This window comes from Agelaius phoeniceus, chromosome 20 (assembly GCF_051311805.1).
Source record: "Agelaius phoeniceus isolate bAgePho1 chromosome 20, bAgePho1.hap1, whole genome shotgun sequence".
NCBI lineage: Eukaryota > Metazoa > Chordata > Aves > Passeriformes > Icteridae > Agelaius > Agelaius phoeniceus.
This window is the reverse complement of record NC_135284.1, coordinates 778,443-793,932: the sequence shown is the minus strand read 5'-3', so window position 1 is coordinate 793,932 and position 15,490 is coordinate 778,443. Positions and strand designations below refer to the sequence as shown.

Below are 15,490 nucleotides of genomic sequence, written 5' to 3'. Positions count from 1 at the left end.
TCCTCTCTTTTTCACTAGAGACAAGTAAAGGTGATGTTCTCTAAGTTTTACCCTGTATCAAGATGAAAAATATAAATTTAAAGAGTCTCCATCTTTTGGGGTTTATTTCTTTGTGTTGTGAAGCACAAAATGAATCTCTTTTAAGAGGGGAGTCAGGAAAGAAAACAGACAGGAACATACTCTTGCCTGCCCTGACAAAGGCTGACAGAAATTTGTTTATTTGCAGGCTGCACAAGGAGCAAAGAGGGCACAAAATGCAAGTGAATGCATTTGGTGATATCTGAGAAACCAGCCTTGAACACTGTCATGTGTTATTCCTTACCAGCCATGTCAGTCTGGGGGGTTTGGTACAGCTTGGTGAATTCATCAGGATAGTTTTCCACCCAGTTCCAAAATGCCTGCAGATAATGGGAAACACCTTCACAATCCAGAGCTTCAACAATTTTACTGAATTACACATTTAAACAAAGAGAGGTTTTATTCTTAATTCTAATCACTCAAAATTTCTTGCGAAACATATTTGCATCAAAGGGAGGCAGCCATTTTTATTTTATAATAAATTACTGAATTTCAACTATTCCTAAACTAGAAGAAAGTCTACAAATAAGCAATGAAACAGAAGTACTGAACACTTACCTTCTCAAGGCTGTTGATAACAGCTAACTGAGCTACTTTCTTTAGAGCTTTAAACTTGAATACAGTCTCTGTAAAGATAAAACATTTCTGCATTTAGAACAGAAACTTGTTCTAAAAACAACACAGGTTATACAAGATATTTGAAGCACAAAGCAAGTTTCAAATCAATGTTTTAATAGTACTTAACTACTCTTAAATACTTCAGTAAATACATGACTGCTTGGAGTAAAACAGAGCAATAAACCCAGATATATCAATTCCACTGTGTCATCTCTGACTAACCAGATTAAAATAGAAATATTTCAAAACACTCAGGCTCAGATCATACCTTGCAAGAGTCGCTTGAGTTTTGAACAATCCACACTGATGTACTGTAAAAGTTCAATATCATGAACATCAGCATTATCTTCTGAACAAACAGTCAGTTCCTGCAATCTAAAAATACACAAAGTAAACAAACTTTTCCATCAGATCCTGCCAGACAGGTATGAACACACCTGTGAGATTATACATTTCAATAGCAGGAGAATGCTCCATCATCTCAGATGAACATTTCCAGATCTAGAAATAAAAGATCTTGCATGATTAAGACTTAATATTACAGTCTGGTGCCATCCTCATACTGAAAATGGAGCTAGAAAACCAGTGATGATCTTCCAAGATGCCAGTACCTTCTGTGGATTGACTGTGCCCAAGATTTGCCTAAATGCTCCTGTTATCCACCCTCCTGTGGCAGTGACCTTGTCACCCTCTCAACTAAACATGAGGTCCTGGACTCCTGACACCTTCAGGCTACTGCTCGCTGCCAGCAGGTCCTGCCCAGGTAAGACCAGAGCACACCAGGGACTGCTGCTGCTACTGGACACCACTGCAGTGAGCTACAGCCATTCCTGCTCCACATTTCTCTGGCCTGAGCACACAGGATGAAGTTTAATCACACCAGTTTAAACACAACAGCATCTTTACACTGCTGTCTCAGAGAATTTACTCAGCATCTCCCAGGCACCAAGCCACTGATCACTGCAGCATCTGTTCCACAAACTGGGGACTGCCACGGCTCCTTCCAAGGCTACAGATGTGTTTCAGACATGGAATGTGGTTTCTAGTACTAGACACAAAAGCAGTTCTTCATGTCTTCAGCACCAGGGAAACTTAACAGCCCTGGCTGGGAATGGGAAGGTCCCCACTGCTGTGCTTTTCATGCCAAAAATCCCCCAGCTGCCGTGCAAGGCCCAGAAATATGGCTAAACAGGAAACCCAGGTCAGGGATCAGCAGTGCTGACTGGCAGCAGGCTGACCCCTGTGGAGACCAGCAGCAACTGGTCAAACATTTAACTCTTGCTGTACAAGCCATCTGCAAGGGAAACAGGTTAGGGGAAAAGCACCCTGCTCCAGCTCAAGGGATGCTGAGGGGGGCTTTGGAGCAGGGGAACAATCCATGCTACAGGCAAATACAAATACACACAGATCCAGCCACCAGATTCAAAGATTCTCAAAAAATTTCAACCAAAAAATGCTTCCAGCAAAAGAAATTCTTTCCATTTCCATAAGCAACAAAACACTATCAACCTATAGAGTAAAACCACATCCCCCATGCTAGCTGCCAACTCTATGTTCTTGAAATAGAAGTTATTAAAGGTTCTGTAACAACGTAGAAAATACTTTAAATTTCAAATTACTCAATCATTTTAGACTGAATTCTAAAACACAAACATTTTCCAAAGAAATATATAAATATATGAGGAAAATATAAATCTTTGTTTCAATTAAATTGGCTCACTCATTGCTATGTGACCATGTAAGGATGCCCAAGCTCTATTTCTAATAAATCAAGAATGATGTTAACTGTAACACTGTGTGACAAGAGCTAAGCCACTTCAAGCACCTTTCAAAAAACATCAAAGTATTTCAGAAATAAAAAGCTTAGCACACCACTCTAGTGGACTGACAAATGCTGAAGCATCAGAAGGATCTGGAACAGACCAAAAAGAGACAATAGATGGAAATTTTGGGCCTGTCTCCCTTCTTACTTAGAAAAGCAGAAAATCCAGTTATTTTTACAGTAGATGTGCTGTGAAACTCAAATCAGAAGACAAATGGGTCTTTCCCAACAACTAACAAACAGCCCAGTTGTTTGTCCCCTTCAGGCATAAGACAGATTTAACATAAAAGCTTCCTAGCAGGAAAACAACCATGGGGTTCCAGCAGAGCTGTGGACAATCACCAGTTTTCATTCTAAATTTGTAAGTAAATGGATACAACCATTAGCTTCAGCATTCTTTTTTTTCCAAGACACCTTGCACCCACAATAACTTACTCAACTTCTGCTGCATTATCTTCACTCACTATTTTCAGTGGTACTTTTGAAAGCAGATTAAAAAAAGCAATAAATGCAGCCAGCAGTAACCCAGGATGGGGTTGAAATGGGTTCATTTCATAACCTGAAACCCAAGTAAACCTTTTACTCTGCCCAGTGAAAGGCTGAGGGCATTCCACTTGAGAACTACCCCAATAAAGAGCATTTAAAACATTGGCTCCTCTGAACAGCTGGTGGCAGACAGAGGCTGCAGATGCTGTCCCTGCCCAGGGCTGCACACACAGCAGTGCAGATGCTGTCCCTGCCCAGGGCTGGCTGCACACACAGCAGTGCAGATGCTGTCCCTGCCCACAGGGCTGCACACACAGCAGTGCAGATGCTGTCCCTCCCCAGGCCTGCACACACAGCAGTGCAGATGCTGTCCCTCCCCACAGGGCTGCACACACAGCAGTGCAGATGCTGTCCCTCCCCAATCCTGCACACACAGCAGTGCAGATGCTGTCCCTCCCCAGGCCTGCACACACAGCAGTGCAGATGCTGTCCCTGCCCAATCCTGCACACACAGCAGTGCAGATGCTGTCCCTGCCCAGGGCTGCACACACAGCAGTGCAGATGCTGTCCCTGCCCAGGCCCGCACACACAGCAGTGCAGATGCTGTCCCTGCCCAGGGGGTTGCCTGCACACACAGCAGTGCAGATGCTGTCCCTCCCCACAGGGCTGGCTGCACACACAGCAGTGCAGATGCTGTCCCTGCCCAGGGGGTTGCCTGCACACACAGCAGTGCAGATGCTGTCCCTCCCCAATCCTGCACACACAGCAGTGCAGATGCTGTCCCTGCCCAGGCCTGCACACACAGCAGTGCAGATGCTGTCCCTGCCCAGGGCTGCACACACAGCAGTGCAGATGCTGTCCCTGCCCAGGGCTGCACACACAGCAGTGCAGATGCTGTCCCTGCCCAGGCCCGCACACACAGCAGTGCAGATGCTGTCCCTGCCCAGGGGGTTGCCTGCACACACAGCAGTGCAGATGCTGTCCCTCCCCAATCCTGCACACACAGCAGTGCAGATGCTGTCCCTGCCCAGGCCTGCACACACAGCAGTGCAGATGCTGTCCCTGCCCAGGGCTGCACACACAGCAGTGCAGATGCTGTCCCTGCCCAGGGCTGCACACACAGCAGTGCAGATGCTGTCCCTGCCCAGGCCCGCACACACAGCAGTGCAGATGCTGTCCCTGCCCAGGGGGTTGCCTGCACACACAGCAGTGCAGATGCTGTCCCTCCCCACAGGGCTGGCTGCACACACAGCAGTGCAGATGCTGTCCCTGCCCAGGGGGTTGCCTGCACACACAGCAGTGCAGATGCTGTCCCTCCCCAATCCTGCACACACAGCAGTGCAGATGCTGTCCCTGCCCAGGCCTGCACACACAGCAGTGCAGATGCTGTCCCTGCCCAGGGCTGCACACACAGCAGTGCAGATGCTGTCCCTGCCCAGGGCTGCACACACAGCAGTGCAGATGCTGTCCCTGCCCAGGCCCGCACACACAGCAGTGCAGATGCTGTCCCTGCCCAGGGGGTTGCCTGCACACACAGCAGTGCAGATGCTGTCCCTGCCCAGGGGGTTGCCTGCACACACAGCAGTGCAGATGCTGTCCCTGCCCAGGGCGTTGCCTGCAGGCCGTACCTGGTGGAGATGCGGCTGAAGACGGCGTTGAAGTTGTTGCAGCTGAGCGAGAAGAGCACGCCCGAGGCGGAGCTGCGCAGCTCGGCCGCGTGCTGGTTGCCCTCGCGGTAGGTGTGGATGAAGTGGCAGATCTCGGGCAGCAGCTGCTTCACCAGCATGGTCTCGTCCAGGCGCATGGTGTCCTTCGGTTGCTGTGGACAGACGGCATCCCCTGAACGCTGCTCGGGAAGCAAAGCCTGGATCCCCCTCCCGAGCTGCACAGAGGCTCCTGCCCCAGCACAGCCAAACCACCCCAGGCCTGCAGCTGAGCACACCGGGCTGATGGATCCCAATGAGCTGAGCACACTGGGCTGATGGATCCCACTGAGCTGAGCACACGGGGCTGATGGATCCCAATGAGCTGAGCACACCGGGCTGATGGATCCCACTGAGCTGAGCACACGGGGCTGATGGGTCCCATTGTGCTGAGCACACCGGGCTGATGGATCCCACTGAGCTGAGGACACCAGGCTGATGGATCCCATTGTGCTGAGCACACCGGGCTGATGGATCCCAACGAGCTGAGCACACCGGGCTGATGGATCTCAATGAGCTGAGCACACCGGGCTGATGGATCCCACTGAGCTGAGGACACTGGGCTGATGGATCCCACTGAGCTGAGCACACTGGGCTGATGGATCCCACTGAACTGAGGACACTGGGCTGATGGGTCCCACTGAGCTGAGGACACCAGGCTGATGGATCCCACTGAGCTGAGGACACTGGGCTGATGGATCCCATTGTGCTGAGCACACCGGGCTGATGGATCCCATCATGCTGAGCACACTGGGCTGATGGATCCCAATGAGCTGAGGACACTGGGCTGATGGATCCCAATGAGCTGAGCACACCGGGCTGATGGATCCCACTGAGCTGATGGATCCCACTGAGCTGAGCACACCGGGCTGATGGATCTCACTGAGCTGATGGATCCCAATGAGCTGAGCACACCTGGCTGATGGATCCCACTGAGCTGATGGATCCCACTGAGCTGAGCACACCGGGCTGATGGATCCCACTGAGCTGAGCACACCGGGCTGATGGATCCCACTGAGCTGAGCACACCGGGCTGATGGATCCCACTGAGCTGAGCACACTGGGCTGATGGATCCCACTGAGCTGATGGATCCCAATGAGCTGAGCACACCGGGCTGATGGGTCCCACTGAGCACCAGGCAAACATCAAGGCAGGCTCTGAAGCAGCACACACCTTGCCCTGATGAACGAGCCCTGCTGCTCTGTGTGAGGATCAGAACAGCACTGCCTGCCTCAGCCTCTGGTGAGGGCTAAAGGGCAAAGCCCACCCTCACTTCCCTTGGGTAGGGGCTTGGTGGCCATATTCTGACAGTGAGTATTTTATATTAAAAATGAACCAAAAAGAGGTGCTTCTCCCCTGCTCTTGCTGGGAATTGCTCTATACGAGTCAAAAATGGCTTAATTTCCCTGCAAAAGAAAAATCTAATTTTTGCCAGTTTGCACAGTGTGAGACATAAGGAAACTATTTACAGAAGAATTCAAAGTGAAACTTTGCTCTACTAAGAGCAAGTTTTAACAGAAGGGTCAGTACTAAAGCTTTCTAAAATTCTACCAACGAGTTTTCCATAGGGAATTGGGAAGTTTCAGAGACTCCCACTTAGTTGACCTGCGTCCTGTTGCCATGAGAACTTGATGAAACATTGAGCAAGAAATCCATCTGAAGATACCACAGAACACAACACGCTTTGTACAGAACTTTGGCTCACTCTGATTTAACATATTCTGCCTCAAACTGCTCTCATTTCAAGTGACAGAGCAAGAAACATTCAGCACAATTTTAGGCTATTTAAATATGATGATCTATCCTGAAAACCACTGTTTCAAACATTATGCATAGTAAAAATATTTTAAAATAACTAAATTCTGAAGTTAAAATTCTGAGTTTTTGACTCAAACTGTTCTTTTGACTCAATGCATCAAAGACTAAAGTGCCAAAAAGGGGTGCTTTCCTCTGCTGTAAAAGCTGGAAATCAAATACAGCTTAAAAATAAAATTCCATTCTTGTTAAAATAATAAACCACTGCAAATCTCGCTCTCAGTGAAGTTTGGCTTTGCAGTTCCAGCCCAGCACAGTAAGCTGTACAAGCAGCACCACTCTGCTCCCACAGGGACCAGCAAACTGCCTCGCAGCAGCTCTGACTGGAAAGCCCAGGCCTGCACTCCCAGTGGAGATCTGGACATGCTTAACTAATGTAATCTAGGAAACACCTGCAGAAATCATCTCCAGAGCTGTGGCAGCAAAGTTTCTGCTCTATACAAAAGCACATGGAAAATTACTTCAACAAATGAAAGTTAAGACATTTCAAAAAAACTCAGCCCTGTATGCAGAGAACTAAGTAGCACAAAATGAAAAACTTGTACTGAATCCTCTGCTACTTTTAACAGGAAAAAACTCCATTACTTTTAGGCAATGTAAAGCACCCTCCAAATTGTCAATGCATCAATCACATCAACTACTTGCAGTTATAGGAAGTTTTAGTATTTTTAAATGGCATTAATCCTATTTTGCTCTAAATGTGATGAGTTTCTAGTACCAGTAACAACAGACACACAAGCATTTGACTTGTATTCTCCAACCCATTGGATTCCAAGTTAGAATTACTTAAGCAAGCCTACTCACCCCTGCCAGACATTTTTCCAGTGTATCCAAGATAATCAGCTGAGATAGATATAAATTCTTTTCAGCAGTTTCTCCAAATATTCTCTAGAAGTAGAATGGATTCATCTGAGACACAGATCTTTGACTTGTGATGTAATGAAAGGGAAGCAGCACAGTGGCACAGTAAATTATGACTCCATTACTGCTCTAGGTTGGAGTTTAGACATAAAGCCAGCAAAAGTCAAATTAAAATAGGAAGTAAAACCTTATCACTAAAGAACTATCTTTATCCAGTCTGCAATGCCAAAAGCAATAAGGAACCAAGAGCCCCTGCAAAGTAAGAGTGGAGGTGCCCTGCAGCCCCTCACCTCCCTCAGGCCATGGCTGCTCAGAAATATGGGTTCCACCTTGGTTCCACCTTCCAGAACCTATTTTGGTACCAATCAGTGCTGACCCTTTTGCAGTTCTGTGCAGGATGCCCCAGTGCAGACACAGGCAGGATTCCTGGGGTGCTCAGTCCTGTGCCAAGAACAGGCACTGCCTCCAGCAACATGGAAACCCCAAAATAAAGCAGGAAAGACTCAGCCAAAACCACAGACAGAGCACCTGTCAGAGCCAGCCAGAGCTGACTCTACCCTCAGCCCAGGTTTCAGCTGAGACTCTTTCTGAACCAAGACTGTTATGAGTGAGTGTCTCTTGGGCTGGTCTGTTCCAGCTCCAGAAGCCCTCCCCAATTCCCACAGAAGCTCACACCATCACACATGACGAGCATTCACACTTGCTCCTCAGGGCAAACCTTTTAACTGACACTTTCAGCTAGGTCCTTCCTCTCAAAATCTCTGTATCACATAGAGAAACTTCTTTAAACCGTAGTTTTCTGATTTATCAGCCAATCACCTTGCATATCAACATGTTCCCTCATGCCTGTAGAGTTTAATTAAAATAAAATCTCTCTCCAAAGGGATTACAGGTAGCTTTAAGCAGCCTACAATCCCTAGCAGCAGGGCAACCTCTTTTCTCATGTTATCAGTCCTCTGCAGGTCCAGCAGATGCACATCCCTGTACAACTGACAGCCAAGGGCTCACTCCAAATAATGTCTCTAAAACCATCCAAAAAGTACTGCCAGAGGCTGGCCAGTTCTGTTACCTGTTTGGGGAGATTCCAAATGATCCCAAATCACATGGATTCAAAACTCAATGAACTAAACTTTTCTCATGGCAAAGGTTCTGACTGAGACTCATCTGGTTGTTATAAAATACATCTATCTTACATATACACAGACACACAGTGAAACACCCAAGCAGCCTGGAAAATTCAAATAGCTCCAGTTTTAAATCCCTTCCCTGCCCCAAAATCCCAACACCTTCCTGTGGAACGTGGCTGTGATGGATGCTGCTGGTGAACTTCAAAACAGAAAATAAGTAAGTGTAAAAGGCAAGCAACAATCTGACTAAATTTCAAGTAATTCTCTGCAGATTTTACAATAGAAATAAATAACAACTATTTGAAAAAAAAAATCACCAAACAATTCAAAATTAGAAAACTTACCATGTTATTAACATTTTTTAATATATTGGTGAGACCACTGATGACCAGGGAAAACTTGTACTTGGAAATGTTGATGAGACATTCCTTGTTGTGCTCCGTGCTGACTTTGGTGTGGGTATTCTGCTGGCAAGCCTTTATTGGAAGCTACAAGAGAGAACTGTTATAAGCTTTTTCACACTGAAATTGACCCTTTAAAGAAGGGTTAAAAACTTGTGATACACCAGAAACCACCTTGAAAAACATTCAACAAGAGACAACAGTGAACACATTATTTCATCTTCTCTACATTCATCTTTCCATTCGTTATCTATTAAACAAAATGCTTAAGCTCACCTGTTCCTTTTTCTGAACTGAAACAAAACCTCTATTTTGTGATATATTTTCTACAACCTGGATGCCAAAGCAGTCAAAAGGAGCAGAAAAATATAAGACAGAATTATAAGAAAAGATTCTTTATTTTAAAAATGGGCTTAAGACCAAAACCTTCCAAGAAAAAAATGCACCCTGGGACCTGAGGGGAGGAAAACCCCAGCAGGCCCCAGAGCAGGTGAGCTGGAAGGCAGCAGCTGTCCCACGTGTGTGCCCTGCTCTGTCACAGGGCAGCACCGGCCAAGGAGGAGCCCCCACGGCCGTGGTACCTTTGGGGTCCCCCCAACACCCCCAGTGCTGAATCTCAGCCTCAAGCACACCTGGAGTGCCTGTGAGCCACACCTGACCTGTCCCCTGCCCAAGAGCCAGGGGTAAAGAGGAGACCTGAAATGCCCTTTGCCCAGAAAGAGGAGATCAGAGCACTGCACCGCTGAGATGGCCCTGCCCCGTGTGAACGAACACTGGGTACTTTGTTTCCTCTGCACCCAAATTCTTCAGGGGTCACAAACCAGTCACTTCCCAGGCACACACCCACTCCCCTGCCTGCTCCCGGCTGCCACTCTGCAGAAACAACCCCTTTCATCAGGATTTCTGTTTCCTAAAAGCAAACTGATATAGGAACATTCATGCCATTTGTATTTGAAAGTGTGACCTTGGAATTCCCTAGCCATAGGAACTTGAATTGCTACTAAAAGTTTTAACCTATTTTGACCAGAATTGTGAATAAAGGTGTATTCTGAAAGACAGCAACGGCTCAATGAAAATGCCACGGTGTAATATTTGTGCATTAGAAAAGATTATCAGAGAGAGAGAGAGAATAAGAGAGGGTAGAAGAAGGATTCCAAGGAATTACAATCAGCTTTACAGTGCAAAGTGCCTCAGGAGGCACCTCCCAGGCTGGGGGCTCTGGAAGGGCACCCTCCCCACTGCCCCCTGGCAGCACCTTCTGCTGGGGAAAGCCCAAATGCCCAGAGTGGAAGTGCAAGATGAATGGCACTGAGGAACCCAGCTGGGAGCACTTTTGTCCAGCAGTGTCAATGCAGTGTGCCTGGCCCAGCCTGGCCCTGGCAGGGAAAGGGCACTGACACCCTGTCCTGCTCTGATGCCACGGGTGACTCCCTCTCTGGACAAGCTGAGCTTTGCTGAGGGTTCAAGCTCAATTCCTTTGGTACCATGGACTAGGCTCCCCATGGACACGGGCTGGGTGTTTCCTAAGAGAATGGCTGACTGTCAATGAAGGGAAAAGATGCTCCTGGCCCTCCAGATCAGACCAAAGAGCCGGGAGCAGCAGCCCCAGGTCCCTGAGGCGCAGCAGCCCCAGATGGGCTCCAGGAGCTGCAGCACCTCCAGGGTGAGGGCTGAGACTCTGCCTGTGAATACACCCAGAGCACAGCCCATGGGCAGCCCAGCTCATCCCCACTGGAATCTGTGACCCCCTGGCAGCTTGGGCTGCAGGGCTTCACATCAGCACCAGGCGCCCCAGGGTGCTCGCCTCACCCCTGCAAAAGCAGAATCAACAGCATCGATGACTCAAGCTTTGTTTTCACTGTCAGATGTTATTCCTACAATACATTTTTGGAAGTCATTGGAGGATGATAGATACATTTAATTTAAAATTTCACTATTGCTAGTACTTTTTATCTGAATTTTCAAGTCTCTGTGCTGACAGCAGCAGCAAAGCTCAATACCACTGAGTGCTAAAACACTTGAGAAGAGCCTCTCAAAGAAACTGTGTCATAGATCTAGTTCTGTGTGCTCCCATGCCAGAGAAACATCACATTACACACTTCTGGAGCTTCCTGCCACAACAGCCACTACAACAAGGTCACCTAGAAGTAAAACTGCTTTTTATACTATCATTTAAAAAAGGAAACTATACAAAAAGGAAATATTAGCACTGTTATTTTGGGGGTTTTTATTTCTCAGCTCTTTTCTTTGTGCACTCTGTCATACTGGAACATTTTATTTCCCCTCACAGAATGCAGTGACAGTGCTGAGTGACTAAAGAGAATCTACTTTACTTCTCTACAAATACCCATTAATCTAAACACTGGGGTGGGGGAAAGTTGAAATTTTACTTTCATTGACTTTTGATTCTCTAGTCTGACGCAAGAAGGTCCAATCTTTTGTTATGTGAGCACTGACAGGCCTGAGTGTCTGTAAGTTGGGCACTCAGGCTGTTGAGAAAAGCTACACTGAGCCATGGATTTTGCTTTATCACTTGTAATTAATGAACACAAAGTTAAATCAACTCTACTTAGTTGGTACTTAATAGTCTGGAGAAACACACAACATCTAGGAAAAAATCCTTACTGCTATCCTTAACAGACCCAAATCCACCTCAATTCATCCTTCCAAACAATCTCTCGGAACTTTTCAGCAGAACACAGGACACACACGTACTGGTGACAGAAAATCCCCACAGCACCAGCCCTCCTCAGCATCAGCACTGTCAGAAACAGACACAAATCCCTCTAAATCAACAGGCACCTTCCTCCCCTCTATGAACACACACCTGCTAAAGAGGCACCGTGCCTGAAAAGAACCTCACAGATCAGCCTTCCCAAGTTCCACAACTTTCAGAAGTTTTTATATAGGATGCTCTGAAAATCAAGCATTGCCAGAAGGTGAACTGGAAGTTGGTGCTGTGAGCAGTGCTGTGTTTACCCCTCTGCCAACACAAACACTGTGTCAGGTGAGGAAGGGCCCTGGCTCACCTGGACACTTCCAGCAGCTCCTCCCTGCAGCCAGGGCACATCCGTGGCACTGGGCATTTCCCTGCTGTGCAGAGCAGCACCTCAGTGCAAATCCCCTGCACACACCCCCAGAGCCATCTCATCAGAGCCAGGGAAGGTTCTGCCCGAGGAAGATGGAACAGCACCCCTTGTGCTGCAGGGCAGGGCTCCAGCCTGGCTCAGCCCCAGCTCCTGGGGCATCCTGCCCCACACACAGCAGCTGGGGCAGGAGCTGCCCCTCCTGCCAGCCCAGCCTCACCTCCCAGCACAGCACAGCAAACCCCTCACAGTACAGCCCATTACTGTGAGTGATGTCCTAGCAAGCCACGAGGAAAAACAGAGCTGGTACTGCAACCACTGCTTTTGCAGGTCTCTGATTCTGCACAGATTTCACACACTGTAGAGAAAGATCAACAGGAGGAGGGAATATTTGCTTTAATTTAATACCTTTTAATTAAAGGAGAATGGAACATGACTACTGACTTCCAGTTTTTATGCACTTTCTTAACTGAGAGCCATCACACCGCATGAACTGCAAATGGGAAGCCTAAACCAAAACCCACATAACAGAAGTCTTCTTCCTTTAAAGCATATCAGAATCACAGAACCACAGGATCAATAATGGTGGAAGAGACCTCTGAGATGGCTGAGTCCAACCTGTGACTGACCCCCAGCTTGTCACAGCACAGAGCACTGAGTACCACATCCAGTTCTTCCTTGAACACTTCCAGGGATGGGCACTCCACCACAGCTGCCACTTACATGGCCACAAGTTTGTAAAGGATTAAGAGTTTTTATTATATCTGCCAGTTTTAAACCAATCTAGATATAAATGGTTTGGGCAGTCAGACTCCTCCAGCTATGTTCACAACTACTCCAGTGCAGCGCCAGCCTTCCTGTGATTTCACATTGCAACACACTTAAAGCTCTATGAAAACACAAAACAAAACTGGAAGTGAGTATTTCCACAGGAAAACCAGAGAAGTTTATTTTCCAAAGCTCTGACTATGTCTGAAATCACAGGGAATTCCATGAATTTCCAGGCTCTCTGCGCTACTGCAGTCTAATTGTATCCTGTCCACCCCAAGTTCAGTAACCAGCACTGAGTGCAGGCTCTGCTGAGAGGTCTCCCCATGCTCTCTGTCAGTGGGGTCTGGTCTCACAGGTCCCAGCAAGAGCTTCTCTGCAGCAGCTGCAGCCCGGGGCAGCCCCAGGCCAGCCCTGCAGCAGGTGAGGGCTCACTGGAGCACGGGGCAGGACTGGCAGGAGCTGCAGGATTTATTCCCTGAGCCAGGCACTGGTTAATTCACAAACTCTGCCTGCCAGTCTCTGCAGGCCCACAGAATTGTACACACAAAAGCACATTTTGGTTAAAGCAGCATTTTTAACAATAAACAAGAGCAGACCAGAGAAGACTGGTTTGCCCTGATTTCCCTTGTTTTCAATACCAATTAGCATCCTCTCAGCTTGCTGCTTCATCTTTCCCAAAATGAATTCAAGCACTCAGCAAATGAATGAAAAGCCTGTCTACATCTGTAAATTGGGAGGAAAGATGGTTACACTTTCCTTCTTTGCAAAGGAAGGAAGAAACCCTGGAAAAGTTTGTCTTCTCCTGGGCAGAAAAACCAAAACACAACGGACCCGAGCTGCCCTTGTCACCCTCCTCACTCAAACACTGTGACATGCCAAGCTGGCTCTGGTGCTGAACCCACAGGTCCTGCATTCAGGCACACACAGGATGCAAACCCTCACAGCTGCATGAACACCACTGAAATAATCTGCATACATTCAGTATATTTTGGTAGGACACCACAACTGTGACTGACAACGATGCACTTGATGCATATTATCACTGTAACTCCACTATTTCAGCATCTCAGCTTTCTTCCTACCCAGAGAGGACTCCTCCCCTATACCTATCCATAACCATGCCACAAAAAGTACAGAAAAATAATTCTGTTCTAAGTTTGTAACTCCTACCAGATGCTGGCAAGCCCAATTCCACAATATACACAACAAAGAAGAGGAGAAAGCCCAGGTCCTTTTAACACCAGGACATCAAGAAATATTTTCTTGCATTATTGGGAGCATAATCAATCCTATGTTTTCTAAGCTTATGGAAAAAATGATCTATGACTCAAGGAGGAGAATAAGGTAACTATGCAAATGTGTCTATAATATATTGCAAAAATCTGCCTCATTATAATGTCAAAAGACAAAGTTTGATATTTTCCTCTTCAAATAAACTTCATATAAATGTAAAAAGAAACAGCTTGTTTTTCTTGCACCAGGCCACATCTTTCTGCAGGGTGTTAAAGCCCAGCAGCACTGAGGGACAGATGCAGCACAGAACAAGGCTCAGTCTGGAGGAGCAGCTCCACATTTTTGATGGATTTACACTAAGCAGGGTCTCACAGAGCTGGCCTCCTGTGACACACGGGCTGCACTCAGTGTGGCAACATGAGACAAACACCACAGGAACTGATCACTGAGCCTCACGAGAGCTCCCTCAGCCAGGAAAGCACCTTGGGAGCAGGGAAGGAGCGTAAGCTCCGAGCTTAGCCCCACGGGGAGTCACCCACCTAATCCCAGTAAGCAGTTCCTGCTGCTGGATCAGAGAAATATAAAGTCTAAGGCCAACAAATCCCTCTTCCTTCCATTCAGAAAATCCTTCTCCGAACTACTAGCGCTGACTTTTGCAAGGAGATGTAAATGCCCATCACTGCAATGGAAACCAGGGGCCGGAACCCCCTCGTGACGCCTCAGGGGCTGGGGCTGCACACCGGCATCCCCCTGCACCGGGGGCACGGGCAGCACGGCGGCCGCAGCGCTTCCAGCCCTCCTAACCCCGCTCTGAGGCTCTTCTCCCTTCGGGAGAGGCAGATGATGCAAAGCAAGGACGTGAATTTCACAGCACTGTCCACGGAGAGCACAGACACTCCGGGAGAGGCGGGGGAGCAGCGGCGAGGAGACACAGGCCCCTCCTCACCGCCGCTGCCGGCACAAGGACGGATGCGCCGCACCTGGAGCGGCCGGCCCGGCGGCGGCGGGACCGCGGTGCGGCGGGAGCGAGGGGCTGTGAGGGGCTGCGAGGGGCTGCGAGGGCAGCACGGCCCCGCCCCGGGCCCGCCCGGCACAAAGGGCGCTGGGGCCCGGGGCCTCGGCCCCGGCACGGGCGGGGGGCGGCAGGAGCGGCGCTGCCACGGCCGCCCCATCCCGGGGAGCGGGGCCGCTCCCCCGCCGCGCGCCCCCGGCCCTCCCCGCGGCCCGGGGAGGGGGACGCGCCGCCGCCCCCGCTACCTGCTCGTCGAAGCGGTTCACCACGGCCTGCACCCACTCCACGGGCTTGTGCGCCGCCATGTCCCGCCGCCGCCGCCCGCCCGGGGAGCGGCGGGTGCGCGCGGGCGGTGCCGGTGGCGCGGGCCCTCAGCGCGCGGGGCCCGCCATGACACCTCACCGGAAGCGGGAGCGCGCGCCGCCCCCGCCGCCGCGCCCGCCGCGCCAGGGGCACACCGAGCCCCGCACTGCGCC

General features: G+C 48.9%; 1 protein-coding gene across 3 annotated transcripts in view; it reads right to left on the bottom strand.

The window, feature by feature from the left end:
* NF1 (neurofibromin 1) overlaps nt 1-15,490 on the bottom strand; it is a 76,461-nt gene extending 60,971 nt beyond the window's left edge. For 2 of the 3 annotated variants that reach the window (XM_054646737.2, XM_054646738.2), the window contains exons 1-7: nt 15,260-15,489; nt 8,856-8,999; nt 7,328-7,411; nt 4,633-4,823; nt 965-1,071; nt 637-704; nt 323-398 (exon numbers count right to left, since the gene is read on the bottom strand). In XM_054646737.2, the coding sequence (XP_054502712.1) occupies nt 323-398; nt 637-704; nt 965-1,071; nt 4,633-4,823; nt 7,328-7,411; nt 8,856-8,999; nt 15,260-15,319 (730 nt within the window). In that variant the 5' untranslated portion in view covers nt 15,320-15,489. Of the gene's footprint in view, nt 1-322; nt 399-636; nt 705-964; nt 1,072-4,632; nt 4,824-7,327; nt 7,412-8,855; nt 9,000-15,259 lie in introns of all 3 variants that reach the window. The other variant, XM_077188759.1, reaches the window with a different exon arrangement.